Source organism: Abramis brama, assembly GCF_963993115.1.
Source record: "Abramis brama genome assembly, chromosome: 25".
Lineage (NCBI taxonomy): Eukaryota > Metazoa > Chordata > Actinopteri > Cypriniformes > Leuciscidae > Abramis > Abramis brama.
The window spans coordinates 15,220,228-15,242,185 of record NC_139987.1 but is presented as its reverse complement, the minus strand read 5'-3'; the positions used below and the strand labels follow the sequence as shown (position 1 = coordinate 15,242,185).

The following is a 21,958-nucleotide window of genomic DNA, read 5'->3' as shown; positions in this document are numbered from 1 at the left end:
TAGGTAACTAAACCTATGCGCGTGAACTCGACAATCGATTACTATGGACTTCGACCGAAAACAGGATGTAAATACAGGTATGTGCGCTGGCTGAAATAACATCATTTTTATTCATATCTTGTCTGGAAACACAGACGAGATCGATCCTATTCCATTCTTCCTAGCCGCGGAAATAATTCCATCAAGAACTCAAACACCGGAGCTGGGTAAGAGAGCATACACAAGAGTGACAAGAGTAACAAGTATAACGAACCGACAACATGCCATAATCACTCCCGCTAGATATAGACAGCTAACAAACAGAATTAACTAGCTGCAGCTGGACTGATTAAGTGATCAACTGGTTTCTAAGCAACAAACAAGCAACACCCACACATATCAACAGATACACAAAACCAGACACTGTGACATAACGTGTTTTTGTCATTGTGTGAGTCACACTAGATAAAAAGTTTAGATGGTTTTTCATCATGGAAATATTTGTTATATACAAAAAATCATAATTTTTTCTCCAAATATAAATGTAGGCCTATTTATACAGTACTGCTGTAGCTGCTTCTGTTTAAGGTTATGACTGGGCAAACTCCATATGTATGATACCAAACTTGATTGGTTGATTGGCAAGATTATGATTCCTATTTCATAAAAATGACAGGTCATTTACTGTCACAAACGCCGGTGAAGATTCCCCTGTCAGCCACTGGAGGTCTCACTCACCTGAGTACTAGTGTTAGTTTTGGACTACATTTCCCAAGAACCCAAATGCAGGGACTGGTTACTGCACACATGATCCTTATCACCAGACTATTTAAACCCTGCTTGTTCAGTCACACATTGCGAAGTCTTGTTTGCCCTGGCTGCGTTTCTGAACATTATTCTATCATTGTATCTTCTGCCTGTGTTTTGACCCTGCCTTGGTTTACCGTTTACGACTCTTCTCTGCCTGCCTTTCATCTCTGTTTACCTGGACTCTTTTGCCGTTTGCTGCCTGTCCTGACCCACTGCCTGTTAAGACCACGTTTGATGTCCTGTCTCTGATATTATTGTTCACTCTGGTATTTCGACCCACGCATGTTTGTACATTGAGCTTGCTTTATTTAAATAAACCGCACATGGATCCTACTCAGCCTGAGTCTCTGTTACATTTACTAATTTAACAGACATTACAAACATTCCATGTCAGATATTTATGGAATATACATGTTTGACAGATTTTTATAACTGAATGGATCATTTTGCATGTGATGGATCATGGCTCGCATGATGAAATAATGTTTAGAAGTTGTCAAGAGTTTGCCAATTTCACTGAGAATCAACTCATCAGTTTTGACTTAGTTTTTCAACAAGCCATGTGCATTTAGTTATTGTGCAAATTGTAAACAATTGTACTTATTCTTTTGCACACATGTGCCAAAACACATATGCTTAAACCAATAAGAAAGTCACATCTGATGAGAACAAGAAACTAATTCTTCAGAAATCTGAACTTATTTTGAGTAACAAAAATTCTCATTCAAGAATTGAGCCAAAAAAGCGATTGAGGAAAAACTGTAATTTCATCTTTGTGTGTCTGTCAACTTCTGTATTACTTAGAGATGAAATCACCTCAGCCCAGTTTTACAGCATGAGACACTTCAGGATAACACAGCGAGACCGCAGCCATACGCGACACTTTCCCTGGAAAGAGGGATGGTGAGTGTGTGAATGTAATGAGGAAAACTATTTTATATGTATATGAATTAAATGCAACATGGAATGTTTAATTAATCTTTATCTTTAGTTGTCCAGTTAAAACAACAGTTATTCATTTCACTGTACACTCTTAAAAATAAAGGTGCCAGGAAGAACCAAAAAGGGGGTTTCACAGCGATGCCATAGAAGAACCTTTTTTGGTTCCTCAAAGAACCTTTCACTGAAAGGTTCCTTAAAGAACCTATTTTTTTCTTAGTGCCATAAAGAACCTTTTTCGGTACTGCAAAGAACCCTTCTCAAAGGTTCCTTTTATGTTACTATTGTACGTTTAAATTTATTTTCGGGCTACCACAGTCTAGTTAACATAGGAAGCACAAATCTATTTGTGGCGGTCAGTGTGAATATTGTGGCAGGCCACCACAAATAAATCAATGTATGGGAAACACAAATTTACTCCAACAATGTGAGGTCACATGAGATTGATGGTGAAGAACCCTTTTATAATCTAAAGAACCTTTTGGCGCTACAAAGAACCTTTTGTGCAATAGAAAGGTTCCTTGGATGTTAAAGATTCTTCATGGAACCATATACCCCAACAAAGAACCTTTTAAGAACCTTTATTTTTAAGAGTGTACACAGCAAAATATCCAGTGTAGTTTAGAGTTGTTTTTATGGTGTTAATTTTTCAGAGTTAAAAAGTGTTGATTCTGGTGTTGATTTGAATGGCATCAACACTTGCAGAGTAAATCAGTGGTCAGAGTCAGCGTCATTACAGCGAGTTGACATAATTTACACTGGTGATGAGTTGATCCAATTTCCGGTCCTTGCACATTATTTCCTTTTTGTTTAATGGCGGACGACCACGAGGAGAGGAGCGTTCAAACAGGTATAATAGTTTATAACCAGTTCATTTTTGAATGTTTAGTTTACATTTCTTACCATTCAGAATAATATTTGTACGTTTTTCAACATTGCCTGAGTGCTAACGTTATTTCCTTTCAGATAACACGACAGACCACCGATTGGATCTCGAGGCCGTTTTGATTGTTCGTTGGCAAACTGAGGTAAGAGTTGCATAGTTTATGTTAGTTAGCTGTTTTAAGCTTAAGTTTTCTTATATTTTAGAGTCAGCTGTGATTTTGTTTAACTTAACTGTTAATTAACGCAAATGTACGTAACTTTAGCCCTGTACGAATCCACATTCCCCTTCTTAAAGCCCTCATTATACTTCTGGAGCCTATACGCCGTAGGCAACGTGTTGGTTTTAATTTATACTTCTGCGTCGTTGTCCGCGTTGACTCGCACCTAGGGAGCATGTGAAACCCCGAGGGAGGGGTTCTGGCAGACCAATCACAGCGCTTGCGTCCGCGTAGAATTGACGCGTTGTTACATTTTTGGAGAGGTGCACGTCAGGGTACGCCGTAGGGTACGCGCGATACACACAGCCTACGACGTAGCTACGGCGGCAGTTCGACGCAGAAGTATAAATAGGCCTTAAGGCGCTTCCCCACCTGCAAACAGCGGGAAACTTTTATTAACTTTTATTAAACTTTTATTTCTCTCTTTCCTAAACAGAGAGACCCGTTTTCGACAGAGGGCTATGTAAGAATCTTTTGTATAGGTGTATTTGAAACAATCATGTTTGACATGTTAGTTATATAGTTATATACTCCTTTTTTGTGGCATGTAATAACAGTTTCTATTATCTATTCATGTAATGACTATTCAGATTTTGCAAAAAGTGTTCTCGTCTTTTTCACAGGAGCATTTCTACGATCCGGAAAAGGGAACAGGGTTCATCTCCTGGTGCCTTAACTTGTTCGAGGAAGATCCCAAAACGTGTTTGTTTGGAGTCGCTGTCCCATTTCACTCATCTGTCCTGCTGCTGTTGTATCTCCTGCCACCGCCTCCAGAGAGGAAGACGACTAAGATCAGTCCAACAGAGGCTATTGACAGACTTGTGCATTTCCATAAGGTAAAACTCGCATTACTGTTGCAAAGTCATTGTGAATATTTAAATTAAGATTTGGGTTATAAACCCTAAAATGCAGTGGTTTTCTATCATGGTCATTGGGACTGAACCCTCTGCACATTTTGTCTCTCTGACCTGACACACTTAAGGATAGTTTGCTCAAAAAATTCACCCCTCACGCTGAACACAAAGGAAGGTATTTTAAAGAAAGTTTGTAAATGGGCCGCTTTGGGCAGCCATTGACTCTTAATAGTATTTTTTCCTACTATGGAAGTCAATGGCTGCCCAAAGCAGCCCGTTTATACAGATTTGGTACAACCTGAGTGTGTGTAAATGACAGGATTTTCATTTTTGGGTGAACTAACCATTTAGTTTAGTTAATGGAGCTCTTACATAATGAGGTGAAGATCTAAAACAGGTTTGTTGAATAAGGGATTCCTTTTTATGACATTATCCTTTCACTGTAATACACAAAGCATGATACCAACTGGTTTTGTCAGGCACATATTGGGTTAAGGTTTATCATATAGTTTTTTGTTTTTTTTTTGGGATTAATTCTATTTTTGTTCATTTTAATGTGATCAAGTTAAGAGCACCAGGTTTAATGCATTTATTTCACCTTTTTTTTTCTTGTTTAAATTTTTTTTTTTTCAGTCCTGCACCAGTATTGAAGGCCATCTTATGGCTCGTTTCCACTGAGCAGTACAGTACGGTACGGTACAGTACGGTACGGTTCGGGTCTGTTAACCATGATCTGGCTAGCGTTTCCACTGCCAACAGTACCCTTACTTGATAGGCGTGGTGTTTCGATCGACGTAATTTTCGCGCGAAGAAGAACATAGTAAACTACAATGGATGACATACAGCAGATCTTGTTCTTGCTCCTCGACATGTTTGTCACAAGAAGACAAGCGCCGACATTAGGCTTTTCTCAATATTAAGTACGCAAAGTTTGTACTTGCCATGTGCGACTCACTCCTACATGCACATGGTACAGCGCGTTCTTAAAAGCGTCACTCAGCTCGCTCTGCTACTCCGGTTATCTCTGTTACTCTGTATGTACAAATTTAAGCAACAATAAAACGAAATATGTTATAAAACACTACTCTGCCTCTTTTCGTTTTCATTTAAATAAATTAAACATTATAGGGACACAAATGTGGTTCATGCGCAACGCATATTGATTATTGATTATTATAAGGCTTTCCTGTAGCTCAAACAGTAGAGCGTTGGTGCTAGCAACGCCAAGGTCATGGGTTCGATTCCCAGGGAAAGCAAGAACTGACAAAATGTAAAATGTGTACCTTGAATGCAATGTAAGTCGCTTTGGATAAAAGCGTCTGCCAAATGCATAAATGTAAATGTAAATGTATTCACTGCACGTTATACGTTATTCTATTTATAACAAAACGATTTAAAACACAACCCTAACGTTACCTCTTTTCGTTTAAATAATAAAAAAAATTACACATTACAGGCAATATATGCATTTGTACAAATGTTGCAATAAACATCAGTGATAATCTTGTAATAAGAAAATGACAAGAAACCATATTTCTTTTTGTAAAATTTCAGTTTTATCAATAATAGCCAATATAAAAGTTTAAGTAAAAGGTACAAGAAGCTATACAATAAGAAATAAAGCAAACAATTCAGTCAAATGTCCAAATGCTGCGCTAGTCTAACATTACAACAGTAAAATTAAATACAAATAGCCTATAATATGAAACTAAACTTAGCCGTCAGTCAAAACGATTGACAGGGAACGAATTATATATTCACGAGACCAAAGATCGCCCGTTAGGTCTGCACAAGACGAATTATATCTCATGTTTAACCACTACCGTCGGAGTCATCGGCGAACGTCAGAAGAACTAACTTAGCCGAGGAAAGGCTCATCCAGCCGGGAAACATGAGCGCCGAGCGCCCGCTGATCGCATGGATCTCACAACCGGGGAAAAACAAATCATCTTTATAAATAAACCACAGATTAGAGCTTTAAACAACTACATTCTCGCCTGAAAAACTCTTAAAATTACATTTCGTGACACAGTAACAGTATATTATATTAAACTGTATATAAAAAAATGGCGCTTCTTATGTTGTCATTCCCCTCGTAGCACGCGCAAGTGACGATTCTCTGTCAACCAATCAACGTCCTGCAGTGAGTCTAGCTCCACCTTTTAGTACCGTACCACTGTGCTAGGTACCCCAACGGAAGGGTACCCAAAAAGTGGTACGGTACGGTTCGGCTTTTTGGTACCATTCTCAACTTTTGCCAGTGGAAACGCAAATAAAAGGGTACCGACCCGTACCGTACCGTACCGTACCGCTCGGTGGAAACGCGCCATTAGTGTGAGGGAGGGCCACCAGCCATTTCTACTTGGATCAGGAAGGATCAAAGGGCAGGATCGACCACTTTTACGTCATTGTGGACAAGTGCCTTATCCCTTGCTGTGAAACCAACTTCTTGAGTGCCTTTGAACTTTTGAAAGTTCACTGTCTTCAACTTGTCCTACGCAGAAGCCCTGGTCAACTTTACCTTCCTGCAGACCACACATTATGGTGCATCATCCAGCCTGTGTTCGCAAAATTGAACCGTAAGTGCACGTTTCGAGCATGAGGTTCGAGGTTAAGCATAGTTTCATAGACTGGGTACAAATAGATGGGACAAAATATAGACAAGACCTGAATGCAATGTGAGAATGAAATTCCTGTTTTCAGTCAGATTCTACAATCTGTTACTTTTCATTGACAGCACTGTGTATTTTATTGTCGATAAACAGAACATTTTTCAGAACGTCATGCATTTAAAGTACAGAGATACTGTGAGTTGGGTGAACTTGTAAAAGTGAACAGCTTGAACTTCTACAGGCCTTTTGATCTGCAGTGTATATGGGTCAGATGATGGTGAAAATATTGTACTTTTGTGTTGGTATAATTGTTATATCTGTGTTGAAAATAAAATTTCAAACTGATACAGCCTGTTGACTTATTTAATTGAAGGCACAGATTTTTAGTGAAATTTAATTACCTTAATCAGGGTTTTGTATGAACACTGTATTAGTGTGGAAATAAATCTCTTGGTGTTAAGATATTAACACACCTAGTGTAGTTTCAACACTATCTTGGTGTAAATGAGGTAGGGGAACACTAATGGTGTTAATGGTGAACACTTACAGTGTTGTTTTTACACTAAGCAAGTTTAAAAAAAAGTAACACTATTTGAAGTTTTAGTTTAACTCTATTTAGTGTGGACCTATATAAACCCCGGAAAAGGGTTAATTTTCTCACTATGAGTGTTAATTTAACACTTTCAAATTTGCTGTGTATGCCCAAAAAATTCTCACCCTCAGATTGTTCCAACCTGCCTGTGTCTTTCTTTCTTTCTTTCTTTCTTTCTTTCTTTCTTTCTTTCTTTCTTTCTTTCTTTCTTTCTTTCTTTTTTGTTCTGTTGTGGCTGAATACTTACGTCTTCAGCTTTCTGCAATAAGAATGTTAAATACGCTAAATCTATCCATCGATGGCTGGATGGATGGACTGATCAATCTATCTAATCTTATCACTTGGATATGTCACTAAAGCACTGGCGGAGCTAGGGGGTGGCCAGGGGTGGCCGTGGCCACCCTTGGTCTAAGCTTGGCCACCCCTTTGGCCACCCCTCTCACAACTGCTGTTTCTGTCTCTTTTTTTATTGACAAAAATTGCGTTTCTTAAAACACTGAACCGTCTCTTTAAGACCACAAAAAACATGAGACTTTTCAGACGCACACTCCAATTTCACCTCAGCGCCAGGCGCAAGCTAAACGAGTGCGGAAATGAGCAAGTGCCGAATGAGCTTCAGCAGAACATCAGACAGTGATATGCACATAGTAAATATAGAGTTAATCTTTCTCAACTGGTGGGCTGCAAGACCGTTTTGAGGAAGTCGAATAGTGTGCAGTTAACAACAAATGTAATTCTCTTTTTTTCTGATGCTACTTTTATTTTAGAAGATGTGTGTGAAAGCTTGTGACACTTCTGTCAGATGCTGAGAAAAGCGCGTTGTCCTTATTCAGTTGGCTATCTTCGGTAAAATGAGATGTCAGGTCAAATGTCAGCAAAACTAACTTTTCTGTCATACGGCTGACGGCCGTTGTACTGTGCTTGCGGTACGCACATCGCGCGCAAATGCGGCGTGCTGTAGCCGTAGTTCTGTCGTCAATTAACTCATGTAAGAATCAAAAAGGCGATTAAAGCTGTCAAACCTGCATGCATGTATTTGTTATATGCGTCACATGTGTCTGGATTAAAATATTCTGCTATGTGAGATCACAATATAAGGCACAAACTGATATGTAATGTTTTAATGTCCCAAATAAATGTGAGCACTGTGCATTTGTACTAGAAGATAGGCATTCATTTTGCGTTAATTTGTAAAGGACAAACAAAAATGGATAATTTTTAAATCCATAAAATAACTACTTTTACATTCTGGCAACATTACATTATGAAAAACATAACATTTTACATTATGTGCTGTTGACTTCCGCCTTGTTCACATTCTTGCACATGGGGATTCAAAAGAGAACTTTTGTTTTCCTTTTTAATTTCGGTATGATAGAACTGTTGCAATTATTTATTTTGACAACTAATATAGAAAGTTAAACTTTTTTTTTGACAAACTCAGAATTGGTTGAATTATATTGGTTAATTGATTATAAAAAACGCATTGAAGGTTGAATAATCTTTGGATTACAGTATTTATCTGCATGTTATCTCATCCATGAAGATGCAACAATGTAGAACAAGCTATTGGAGATTTTGAGAACCAGAACCAAGCTAACTGAGCAAGTTGAACTTTAGCTATAGTGCGTGCCCTTTTATTACTATTTAATTCATTTTAATATGAGGTGGTGGGTAATAATACAAAAATATAAAATTCACTCAGTATTCCATGATTCCTAATTCACTATCTCAATTACAATTAAGTACAAATTAACTTTATTCAGTTGTGTAGACACTAAAACGGTCCAATGCATAAATCATTTTTTATGATAAAATAATTAATATTTCTGTGCCACCCCAGACTGGTTGCTGGCCCTTGCCTGGCCACCCCTATGAAAAAATCCTGGCTCCGCCACTGCACTAAAGACTATCGCAAGTTCCATTTTATGCTGACTAAGGCATTTTTATGCCCTTAGCTCGCTATCTTCCCTGCTTCTCTTTTACTCTGATGTATGTCATTGTTTACCTTGCACAAGTGTCCACTACTAGTGAAACCCTTGCAATGGGTTTAAATGGAATGCCCTTGATCACTTGTAATCTGCTATGGAGCATGCCTATAGTGAGTTGCTGTTATGACGCCACAATCATGTTGCATTGTGGTCTATGGATCTGCCTGAAGTGTATGAGTAGACTTGCTCCCTCGGTCAAAATCAAGGGGTCGAGGGTTGTGTCCAAATAAACTTCCCTCGTCCACTTGACAAAGTTGAACAAAGTTGGGAAGTGCTAAGGGAAGTTTGCAAGCCTATTTCTAAAAATGGAGTTAAACACAGCCTAAGTGAGAACAAGAGAAGTTTAAAGCTTACAGGCTTCCATATGTTGTCAGCCTGCAATTACTTTTGGGATTTCAAAATTTTCTCAATTCTGTCAAGTCTGCATTTGACGCATCCTCGATATCAAGAATTTTCTTTCTTGCGTCCTCTGTACTTGTGTTCTTTAGTATTGGAATTGAACTTCGATGGTTAATGATGACCTAATACTAAAACACAAGAATGCAAGACTGGATAAGAATAAATGAACGCGTTTTTGCATTCCACTGCACTGCTTTTCCATTGCATGTCTTATGAAGGGTCATGCTAATTCTAGGGAGGAAATTACCTAGATTAGTCACTTTCTGTAGAAGAGAAATTTAGAGGAGAAAACGGAGTAATTTTTGAATGCATGCCATTTGCTAATTTTAGGAGTACAATATAGATGACCTCAAAGGTTATAGATTTAGACTAAAAACAATCAAACTCACATTTTAATTTCCTGAGTCTGTAGTGATGGCTTTGACTGTGGTATTATGGGATACATAAACATTTAAAAAAAATGTTTTATCTATATGTTAGATATAGTATCAGCAGTTCAATGACATGAAAAAAAAAACAGTTTCAGGTTAGCTTAAACACAAAACAGCCTAAAATAACACTGCATTACATAAATGATCATAAGGAAATAGCTTTCAAAGAGCAATAAGAGACAGCCCTACGATGTGCAACTGCAGGCCGTAGAGGTTACGATAAGTAATCTTAATTTATTTTACATGTACTGCCTTTGCACGTTCAGCATTGACCTATATCAGCCATTGATGCATCACCCGCCTCAACATACATTCACAACCTCCTACACAGTGGGGTTAAAATAGCCAGGCCACTTCATTGCTTTTTCAGTTCAGCTATCCAATCAGAGCATGAAGATGTTGATCAACAAAAGAGATTTTGGTGGAAATGAGGTCTACAGGGCATTTGGTTTCAGAGCATTGCTACACTATCTCTTATGCTAGTCCCATCAATCAACTGTAACCAAAAAATCATTTTCTTGCCTGACAAAAATAATAAATGTGTGTTAACTTTGGAAAGTTACCATGAAGAGTCTTAATTTATTAATATCTTTCACAATAATGCAATTTAAGAAGTAGTTCAGCAGATTAAAAATGAACACAAGAAACTCTCTATATATAGCCTACATCAGAATGTCTATTTCTGCTTTCCGTCACCATAATGTCAAAATCTTAAGGAAGGCATTTTATATTTTCAGAACATGATGTAGAAATTTAAAATAGTGAATGAACATTTGAAGCATGGTGAACAACTTACAAAAATCTAAAACCAATTTAAAAAAAAAACACAGCTAAAACCAATCTAAGTTCAGTTAAAAAGGAACGTACTCATAATGTTCTGGGAAGGTTCTTTCAAACTTATGACAAAAAAAATAAATCAGTAATGTTAATAGAACGTTCATTCAAAGTTATCTAGTCTTTAATAATATCCTCAAAACTTTAGCACAAAAACGCTAATTATAAATTGTTTGTGGAATGATTTTTGTAATGTGTTTTTTTTTTCTGGAATGTTTTTGTTTGGTGTTTTTTTAAGCAAAATTCTCAAAAAAAGTGGGATTTTCACACTGACTTTATTTGATGCGGTTCGAATCCGAGTGTGTTTGTTCCTGGTGCCCCCACAGCATGGGCCTACTTGATTCTATCAAAGTGCATTTGTGTTCATTTTGCATCTTCACTAACGTGCACAGTGTGAATGATAGAAAACACAACGCAGGTCAATATATTACAATGTCCTTTGCGGAGACATCTTTTACTTCCTGAAAAAGTGCAGACTCAAGTTCAAGCTGCTTTCACATTCACACAAATCGCACCATATCTCTATGCAAACAAATTCAGACCACATACAGATAGTCTTGTATTTACTACCCCGGGTCCTCATAACAGCTTTCACATTACCAATTTTTTGTGCAATAAACTGCCATTATTATAAAAAAAACTTAGTTGCTGCATACATTTGGGAGTTAAAACTTAGCAATTGAAATAAGCTAACATTACCCACTGGGTTTGTTTGATTGTGCAGGCAGAAAGACAAGTGACGAAAATGGATCTAAATAATCTAAATGGTTCAGTAATAAAGTCTTTGCTAAACCACAGCCATGAGTGGTAAGAACTGCTGCTTATAACCTTTAATGCTGGACGCGCCCTACTGTTGTTACAAAGGCTATATGTAGGCTAAAGTGTGTTAAGTGGTTTTACTGAGATACAGTGTGCGTGCTCTCTGAATGTGATGGAAATTCTTATTGTATTGTTTATAATGCCTACATGTTGACATGGAAAAAAAAACGGTAATGTAACGGAGCAGGCTCCTGTACCGCTTCCTCTCCACCACCGGAGGGATCCGTCTCCGGAATATTAAACACCTTCATGAACTCAATATCCCATCATACCTCTTACCTGGGACTGATTGCATTACACACCTGCACTGCACTGATTACACACACACACCTGCACCTCATTCACACACACATAAAAGCCACTTCCACACTCCACTTCTCTGCGAAGTATTGCATTGCCCCGGCTTTCAATTCCAAGCGTTTATCTCTGTGTTTGCTGATCTGATTACTGACCTAGGACTGTGTACCCCGACCTCTGATCGTTCTCTGCCTGCCTTGACCCGGATTGCTTATTGGACTTTGCCTTTTGCTGCCTGCCCTGACTTCTGCCTGTGACCTCGTTCTGCTCTGTGTTCTCTCCGTTGATCTGTTTGCTGTTGATTTACCCTGCCTGTTGACCACTCTAATAAAAAGCTGCAAATGGATCCCTCAGCGTCTGCGACATCATTACAGAATACTTCGCCACTCTCCGATCCAGCAGCGGTCATGCAGTTATCCACGGAACTTACGACCCAAGCCTCACGTCTTGATGTGCATCATCAACAACTGAGCCATCTGACTTCTCTCACTGAGAAACTTGTACAGGGTCTGCAAGAGCTCCGTACAGCGATTGGGAACGCTCCCACTGTTCCTGCCACACCATTGCAAGATGTTTCTCCAGCAGCAGCGAGCCCTTCAATCAATCCTCGGCTTGCTTTCCCTGAGAAATTTGATGGTAACACCGCAAAATGCAAAGGCTTCTTGCTTCAATGCACCCTCTTCGTGGATCAGCAACCCTCACTCTATACCACTAACGCGAGCCGTATAGCGTTTGTCTGCTCACTGCTCACGGGTCGAGCATTGGAATGGGCTACCGCGGTCTGGAGACCAGATGGGTCATCATTCTCCACCTTCGGTGAATTCCTCCAGCAGTTTCGTCACGTTTTCGAACATCCCACTGAGGGAGGAAGTGCTGGAGAACAACTGTTAACTCTCTCTCAGGGAAGAAGAACGACGGCTGAATATGCTCTCATCTTTCGTACACTCGCTGCCCAAACCAACTGGGTAGAAGATACCTTGAAAACCCTCTTCAGGAAGGGGTTAACCATCGAACTCCAGTCTGAATTAGCCTGCCGGGATGAGGGGAGAAATCTGAATGAATACATCGATCTAGCAATTCAAGTTGATAACCTAATCCGTTCCAGACGCTCAGCTCGAGTCCCACTGCGCTATCATCAGGAAACGCCCACCTTGCACGAGCCCATGCAAATCGGCTTCACACACCTCACACCCGAAGAACGAGAACGCAGGATGCAGAACCGTTTATGCCTGTATTGCGGTCAGCCCGGACACATGAAGTTCGCCTGCCCAACTCGTCCCTCTTCTAACACCCCATCGGTGAGTTACTGTGCTAAAGCCAACACCACTACATCCAGTTTCACTCTACCAGTTCGTCTAGTTATTCAGAATGAAGTTATCAGTACCACCGCTCTGATAGACTCAGGAGCTGCTGGGAACTTCATTTCTCACAAGTTTGCTGTTCAGTGCAAACTCAAATTAAATCCTTGTCATTCTTCTTTAGCAGTGGAGGCGCTAGATGGTCGACCCCTCGGAGAGGGAAAAATTCACAACATCACTGAAGAAGTCAAATTGCACATCGGATCACTACACTCAGAAAATATCAGATTCTACGTCATCCAGTCCCCTCATCACTCTGTCATCCTTGGTCTTCCTTGGTTACGAAGCCACAATCCGCACATCTCTTGGAGGGAGGGTCAGATCACTCAATGGGGCACCACCTGCCAGAACCACTGTCTATCCAGAGTCACTCGTGTTTCCTTTCAAAGTCCGGATACCCCCACGTCAGATCCAGAAGAACCGACAATACCACCTGATTATGCAGACCTCATCGAAGCCTTCAGTAAGAAAAAAGCCTCTCAACTTCCAGAACATCGCCCAAGTGACTGTGCCATCGACCTCCTTCCCGGCGCTTCTCCTCCTCGGGGAAGAATATTCCCCCTGTCCAGGCCTGAATCCGAGGCCATGAAACGCTACATTGATGAGGAGTTAGCCAAAGGTTTCATCAGACCCTCAACCTCACCGGCAGCCGCCGGATTCTTCTTCGTGAAAAAGAAAGACGGAGGGTTACGACCCTGTATCGACTACCGAGGGTTGAACGACAACACTGTGAAGTTCAGGTATCCCTTGCCTCTTGTTCCTGCCGCCCTAGAACAGCTCCGCCAAGCCAAGTATTTCACCAAACTGGATCTGCGTAACGCTTACAACCTGATTCGCATCCGTGAGGGGGACGAGTGGAAGACTGCCTTCTCTACCACTAGTGGGCACTACGAGTACTTGGTCATGCCTTTCGGGCTGTCAAACAGTCCTTCAGTTTTCCAGGCTTTCATGAACGACATCTTTCGGGACATGCTGGATAAATGGGTGATTGTATACATCGATGACATCCTAATTTACTCAAGCTCTATGGAGGAGCACATCCAACAGGTCAGGTTGGTCTTGGATCGCCTGATTCAATACCAACTCTACGCCAAAGCCGAGAAATGTGAGTTTCATCAAACAAGCACATCTTTCCTGGGATACATCATCAGCCATGAGGGGGTAGCCATGGACGAGAAAAAGGTCAAGGGGGTTCTGGATTGGCCCTTACCTCAAACCGTCAAGGAACTTCAACGGTTCTTGGGCTTCGCCAACTTCTACAGGAGGTTTATAAGAAATTTCAGCATTATTGCCGCTCCATTAACCGCCATGACTAAGCGTCACACCGCTCGTCTGAATTGGTCAACTGAGGCACATCAAGCATTCCAGGAATTGAAGACTCGTTTCACGTCCGCACCAATTCTCCGTCATCCAGATCCAGAACGCCCATTCATCGTGGAGGTAGATGCCTCCAACACAGGGGTAGGGGCAATATTATCTCAACGACAAGGCAATCCAGCCAAGATGTACCCCTGTGCTTACTTCTCCCGCAAACTCACCCCGGCTGAACGTAACTACGACGTGGGTAATCGTGAACTACTCGCCATGAAGTTAGCTCTGGAGGAGTGGCGCCACTGGCTGGAGGGAGCAAGTCAACCCTTCATAATTCTCACTGACCACAAAAACCTCGAATATCTCCGCTCAGCCAAACGTCTGAATCCCCGGCAAGCTAGGTGGGCCTTATTCTTCACCAGATTTCATTTCACTGTGACATATCGACCTGGCACCAAGAACACCAAAGCAGACGCTCTCTCACGTCAAACAGAAGAGACAGTTCCAACCCCTACTCACGAGAATATCATTCACGCTAACCTGCTAATAGCCCCAGTTCAATGGGACATTATCACGGAGATCCAACAAGCCAACCTTCAAGTAAGACCACCTCCTGAATGCCCAGCTAATCTCCTCTTCGTTCCAGATTCTCTTCGTCTTCGACTCCTCGAGCAAGTTCACTCCTCACCCAGTTCTGGTCATCCCGGGATCACTGCTACCACCCACTTGCTCCAAAATCGCTTCTGGTGGTCCACTTTGCTGACTGATACCACCAAATACGTTCAGGACTGTACCAACTGCAACACATCCAAATCACTCAGACGATTGCCTGCTGGACTCTTAACACCTCTGCCGACACCCCGGCGCCCCTGGTCCCACATTGCCATTGACTTTATCACTGATCTTCCCAACTCCCAAGGACACACTACCATACTCACCATAGTCGATCGATTCTCCAAGGCCTGCCGTCTAATACCCTTACCCAAACTTCCCACTGCACTCGAAACAGCTGAACTCCTCTGCAACCAAGTATTCCGCTTTTATGGTCTGCCCGAAGATATAGTTTCAGATCGGGGACCTCAGTTTACCTCCAGGGTTTGGACCGCATTCTTCAAGCATCTCAATATCAACATCAGTCTCACCTCTGGGTACCATCCTCAATCCAACGGGCAAACCGAACGTCTGAATCAGGACGTCATTCGCTTCCTTCGTTCCTACTGTCAGAAACAACAAGCAGAATGGAGTAGATACTTGTTTTGGGCCGAATATGCCCAGAATTCGCTGGTCAAACCCGCCACAGGCATTACTCCCTTTAAATGTATCCTGGGCTTTCAACCTCCTCTGTTCCCCTGGTCAGGTGAACCCACTGAGCTACCATCAGTCACTGAGTGGCTACACAAGAGCGAGGAGGTTTGGGATCAGGCTCACACTCACCTACTTCACGCTGTCAGACGACAGGAGCAACAGGCTAACCGCCACCGTCGTCCAGCTCCCGAGTATAACGTCGGCCAGTGGGTTTGGCTGTCCACCAGAGACCTAAGACTCCGACTTCCATGCCGCAAACTCAGTCCCAGGTATGTTGGTCCGTTTCAAATTGTAAGACAAATTTCTCCGGTATCATTTCGATTAGACCTGCCCACTAATTATCGTATTTCTCCCACGTTCCATGTATCTCTTCTGAAACCTGCCGGTGGTCCGAGAGGAGAGCCGGAGGAGGGAGCCACATCTCAGACTCCCCCACCTATCCTGGTCGACGGCGAGGAGGTGTATCGTGTGCACAAGTTGCTTGACTCCAGACGCCGGGGCAACATTCTCCAGTATCTGGTCGACTGGGAGGGGTTCGGTCCGGAGGAGCGATCCTGGGTCAACTCTGGAGATATCCTTGACCCCACTCTAACTGAGGAGTTTCACCGGATGCACCCGGGAAAACCGGCCCCTCGACCTCGTGGAAGACCCCGGCGTCAGTTGCCTCCTCGCGTCAGGAGCCGCTCGCAGGGGGAGGGCTCTGTAACGGAGCAGGCTCCTGTACCGCTTCCTCTCCACCACCGGAGGGATCCGTCTCCGGAATATTAAACACCTTCATGAACTCAATATCCCATCATACCTCTTACCTGGGACTGATTGCATTACACACCTGCACTGCACTGATTACACACACACACCTGCACCTCATTCACACACACATAAAAGCCACTTCCACACTCCACTTCTCTGCGAAGTATTGCATTGCCCCGGCTTTCAATTCCAAGCGTTTATCTCTGTGTTTGCTGATCTGATTACTGACCTAGGACTGTGTACCCCGACCTCTGATCGTTCTCTGCCTGCCTTGACCCGGATTGCTTATTGGACTTTGCCTTTTGCTGCCTGCCCTGACTTCTGCCTGTGACCTCGTTCTGCTCTGTGTTCTCTCCGTTGATCTGTTTGCTGTTGATTTACCCTGCCTGTTGACCACTCTAATAAAAAGCTGCAAATGGATCCCTCAGCGTCTGCGACATCATTACAGGTAAGCTGTTAACAGTAAGTTGGTAAACAGCAAGTATTTTTCGAAAAACTGTGTTGTCATTGTTTTTAAGCACTGAATAGGAGCAACAATTATGTGTGGTATATTAAAGTGTTCATGACAATGGTTTTTTATTACTTTAATATGTTCCTTGAGGTTTACTTATAATGTTAACACAATATATATATATATATATGAAGAGTTCAGATGCAAAAGCCTCTAAGTGCCATCTGAAATTTTCTTCTAGAATGATTCTTTTTATCAAGCTTGTATATTTAAGTTCAGTAATTTCACTTAAATGACAATTAATAGGTAATCTTCATTGCTATTTAAGTGAAATTACTGAACTTAAATATACGAGCTTGATAAAAATGATCATTCTAGAAGAAAATTTCAGATGGCACTTAGAGGCTTTTGCATCTGAACTCTTCATATATATATATATATATATATATATGTAGGCTATATATATATATATATATATATGATCTGATTTTAAGGGTGACTCCTTTAAGGCTTGTCGGTCAATGATTGGTTATCATCATTGCATAGAAAACAGTATCAACACCCAAGTGTTTTGAAAACATAATCCACATAAAACCATCATTTACAGACAAAGGATTATTACAAATCATTTCATAATCATCGGATTGTGATGCTGTCAGATCCGGTACTGCTTCATCTTTAAGCAAAAGTTATTTTGCGAACTCTCCATTACACTGTGCCTCACTGGCAAAACAAAATGCTCAGAACAAACATAATTCTCTGATGCAAAATTAAAATTAAAATGATCCATGCACTTGTTTCCGACGCTGGCATCCCATCTGATAGTCTGTACTCAAGTGAGCTGTTAAAACAAACGTAAAAGCAAACGTTCTTTCACTCTTCCATTTGTCCGTCCTGTTTTCGACAGACTCAAGTGAGTGGAATATGTCAGAAACTGAACTTGCATCTGTATATTGTATCCAGTGTAGACAGCATCTGTAATTACAATAGCTTCTATGTGCTTGTGACGCAACACTCGCATCCAGTGTAAGCAAATGTCAGCTGTTAAGTAAGAGTCATATATTCTTGTGACATGTGAAGACCAAGTATGAGTCCTGAGTTTGTCCTCTCCATCCAAGTTAGTGCACACACATTTTGAGTAGTGAGTAGAAAACACACACACACTGACATTGCAAACCGTGGACACACACCCAGAACAGTGGGCAGCCATTTTGCTGTGGCACCTAGGGAGGACTTGAGGGTTATGTGCCTTGCTCAAAGGCACCTTAGTCATTTCCCGTCAGAATTGAACCCACACCAGTCTGACTGCATTATTGCAATCTCTCTTTGCACTTTTTGTCACATTACTTTTTGGGGTTTTTGTTATGGTATTTAGACTAATGATGTTGAAATTGTATTTTACTTACAAATTAATTGTAGCCTATGTATCTTTTTGTAAATAACACGTCATAAAAATGTTTTGCATCCAAGCCGCTCTACTGTCAAACCAAACTGTCACTATCTCACACCATCTCTAGGCACTGATGAGCTTGCAGTGAAAAATGATAATGACTCACTATAATAATGATCATTTTCTTTTCTAAGTAAATACCAGTGGTTTACACAGGTTACACATGGTGCGTCATAGGCCTGAAACTAAATTTTCCAGTCTTGCCCATGTTTGTGGTTGCAATTTACATGAAGATATGATGCAATTTACATTTACATGAAGATATGATGCAACTCTTACATCCTTTTCTTTCACTTAATTCCAGCTAACAAGCAACTTTAGAGTATAAAATTAAAATAAAATAAATGTATTAAACTAATTTACATCTCTATATTACACTCTGTTGGTGGTTGAAAATTGGATAAACAATCCTGAGTGTAAGATTTTGTTTGGTGGATTTCTTATTTATTTTGATTTATTTTTGTCTAGTACCTAGCATCTTTTTAAAATGTGTGATGAAATATACAAGGAATTTGACGAGATCCAGGTGATAAATTGTTAGAACTGCTGCTAACCTCTGCATTACTTAAAGAGGAAATCACCATGCAAGCCCAGTTTTAGCATGAGACGCCTGAGCAAAAGACAGAGATCGCAGCCACATTTGACATTTTCCCAGGAAAGAGCGATGGTGAGTATGTGATTCTTATGAAGATGTGTGAAAATAATTTTAGATCTAAATGAATATAATGTTTTTGCTAAGCTGAAAGAATATTTAATCCTTCTTTTTCGAGGGGGAATGCAGCTATCACGATCTGCAAAATAAGTTAACAAATTTCAAAAGTTAATACTTAAATTTCAGTGTCTTAATAAATATGCTGCTCTGAATCTTATCACTTAATTCGTAAGATCTTTGTTGAAATGATATTCATATGACATTTCTTTTTAATGTGTAACCTTTTTTGCAGTGTTTCTCTCTGATCTGTTGTGGGTGGATGCTGCTGTCTTCGGTTTTCGGTAATAGAAATTGCATTAAATATCCTCTTAATAGAAATCAAAAGTATATAGAAATCAAAAGTACCTGAAGTTGAATCTATCAAAAATGTTGTGCCTCAGCAAACAACACAGGAAGCTCCTGCATGTGCAACCTGAGAGAAAGCATGAGAAATTCAAGTTGTTGCTGCTCTTTGCTTTTCAGCTTTTGGCAACGCGGCAGCAAATAACACTACAACTTTATTTGTCAATCATGGACAGTCTGCCAAAATTACCTGCAACTACAGACGAACAAATGACACAGAAATCATGACAGTGAATCTTCAAACATTAAATCATACACTGTGTTCATATTTCCATGTGGATTCATGGAAAAAACAAGATTGTAAAGATCACATCAGATTCATATGGATTAAAGAGATTATGGAAATATCTTTTGAGCTATTAAATCTCCAAAATCAGGACACTGGCACATATACCTGTACTGTGAAGAGGATTGCAAAACCACCTGAAGAGGATCTGGGAGTAGAAAGAGTTCAAGTTACTGGTAAATACTTTGTACTCAGAAAAAAAAACAAAAAAAAAACATCAATAGATATATTATAATAATGTTTTCGTGAAATCCTGCAGTACGTCCCATCTTGTCTCTGTCCTGTGAGAAGTGGACTAATGGATCTCCCATGCTTGTGTGTTCTGTGGGATTTTACCATGATTCTCTTGAACAGCTGTGGATCAAAGATGGAGACGTTCTCAACAGCTCACACAAATCATTCAATGGATCCTCATACCTTGTACTGCCGCCACACACCTTCAGTGACACAATCTACTCTTGCTGGGTAAACCACTCATCATTAAACCAACCACTTGTGGGCAATTTATCAAGCTCTGTCTGCTATGAAAGAGCAGGTAAGTTTTGAGATATTGCACATTTTTTTATTTAAATGTTATATACTGTATTTATGAGGCCTTCACAATTATTCTGTCTTGTAGGTGTGACTGTGAGCGTGGTGTTTATCATCTCGTCTGTGTTGGCTGTCTTTTTGATCATTGCATTCATGTTCATTGCAGTCATGTATAAATGTTACAGTAAGTCTCACTTTACATCCTAAAAGTCTCACTTTGTTTAAAAATGTCATTCTGAAACTGGAACATGTGTAAAAATAAAATTGCTAACACAGGGCCGTTGAAAGTGTTTCTCACAGAATATCTTGACATTAATTATATGCAAAATGTCATTATAATGTTATCACATTATAAAAGAAGTAACATTACCTCAGCAGTCACAGTGAGTCACAAATCTCCCACGCTTTTATTACCTGTTCCTGGTTTCATTGGTAAACCTTAATGACCTCTGTCGTCTGTCTGAACCTGATCATGCCCACAAATGTAGTTGTTGTTCTATTTCAAGTAATAGAGTGTTCAGTTCCCATCACATGTGATTTAGACTTTCATCACCATGTGCAATGACTGAATAAATGTTTTAATGTTCTTCCAGGAAGAGCACATTCACACTCTGTGCCTCCTGTATACATGAGTGTCACACCTGAGCCTTTCCTCCACGATCACCAGCATTCCGAGACATTGTATTCAACACTCGGTGACCATCATCCAGTTCCATGCAGCCCTGTTCAAGTAAACACTGAATAAAGACATTATACAATGACAGATCTCTGTGTATTCACTACCCTAGTACAATACAACAAGTAGTTCTAGTCTTCAAATTTTATTGACAGAGTAGCGTTCCAAAAGTGCATTAGTGGAGGAGATTCGTCGAGTTTTTCAACAGGTTACATCAATACGCCAGGCAGCAATTGATTGTTATATTAAACAAGTTGTCATTGTCATGCGTTCAATTGATCATGCATTCAGTTAATTTGTTTAGAAACATGGTATCATTCACTCAACCAAGTGATTCAAAAACTGATTTGTTCAAACACGTTTAATTTAGGAACAAAACAAGTGACTCTTTATGGGTGATTCATTGAATCATTCACTCAACCCATTCTTTCAAATAACAGTGAATCGTTTAGTTACTTAATATTAACATATTGCTTATTGAGCAAAAACAAACACTCGCAATCGTGTCTGTTTGCCTGAATTTATTAGTACGGCTGTGATCATCTCCATCTGCTTCACTGCTGCTCGTTTTCTACAGTGTTCTACAGTATTCATTCTGTAGATTTTGGGAAGTCTGTGTTGACAAATTTCACGTGATGTTCTCGGAGCTGTTCACGTCGACTGGGAATTTTGCATTTTTATGGCAGCACTATCAATGCCTAAATACATCTACAGCAGTCAGGTGGTACAGTGGTCACATTTTACAAGTATAGCACAAAAAAATGCTCATCTGTAACTACAAGGACGTGAACGTTCCTTACAAATTTCATTATTATGGAAATTTAATAAACGTATCTGGTCCTCAGTCATTTAGAGTATCCGGCTCGAAGGACCAAACATTTGTTTAATTTTTTTTTTTAAAAAGTTGTATTTTCCAGACTTAAAGTCACCACAAAATTAAAATTCTTGTTTTTTGAATGAATATTTAATTATTTATTATAAATTATTTATCTGTGCACATCATTCTTTTTTTCCTAAATCATGTGCCTTCATAATCTTTATAATCAAAATTATTTTCTCTCCTTAACAGGGCAAAAACATTTCTTTACAATTGCCTGAATAAAAAGATGGCAAGCTTTAACATGCT

The 21,958-nt window shown here is 40.2% G+C and overlaps 1 protein-coding gene and 1 long non-coding RNA gene across 2 annotated transcripts; both read left to right on the top strand.

Moving 5' to 3' along the window:
* The first annotated feature begins 3,244 nt into the window (after positions 1-3,244).
* On the top strand, positions 3,245-5,029 carry LOC311076630. The gene is made up of 3 exons (XR_014604686.1): positions 3,245-3,294; positions 3,455-3,667; positions 4,319-5,029. It is a non-coding gene; the product is annotated as an uncharacterized lncRNA (long non-coding RNA).
* Positions 5,030-18,770: 13,741 nt separating this feature from the next.
* Positions 18,771-20,917, top strand: LOC311076778 (uncharacterized protein). The gene is made up of 6 exons (XM_084105202.1): positions 18,771-18,952; positions 19,230-19,278; positions 19,460-19,801; positions 19,885-20,160; positions 20,245-20,340; positions 20,750-20,917. Exons 1-6 carry the CDS (start codon positions 18,887-18,889, stop codon positions 20,899-20,901), a joined length of 981 nt encoding a protein of 326 aa, XP_083961328.1. The 5' UTR covers positions 18,771-18,886; the 3' UTR covers positions 20,902-20,917.
* The last annotated feature ends 1,041 nt before the right edge of the window (positions 20,918-21,958 follow it).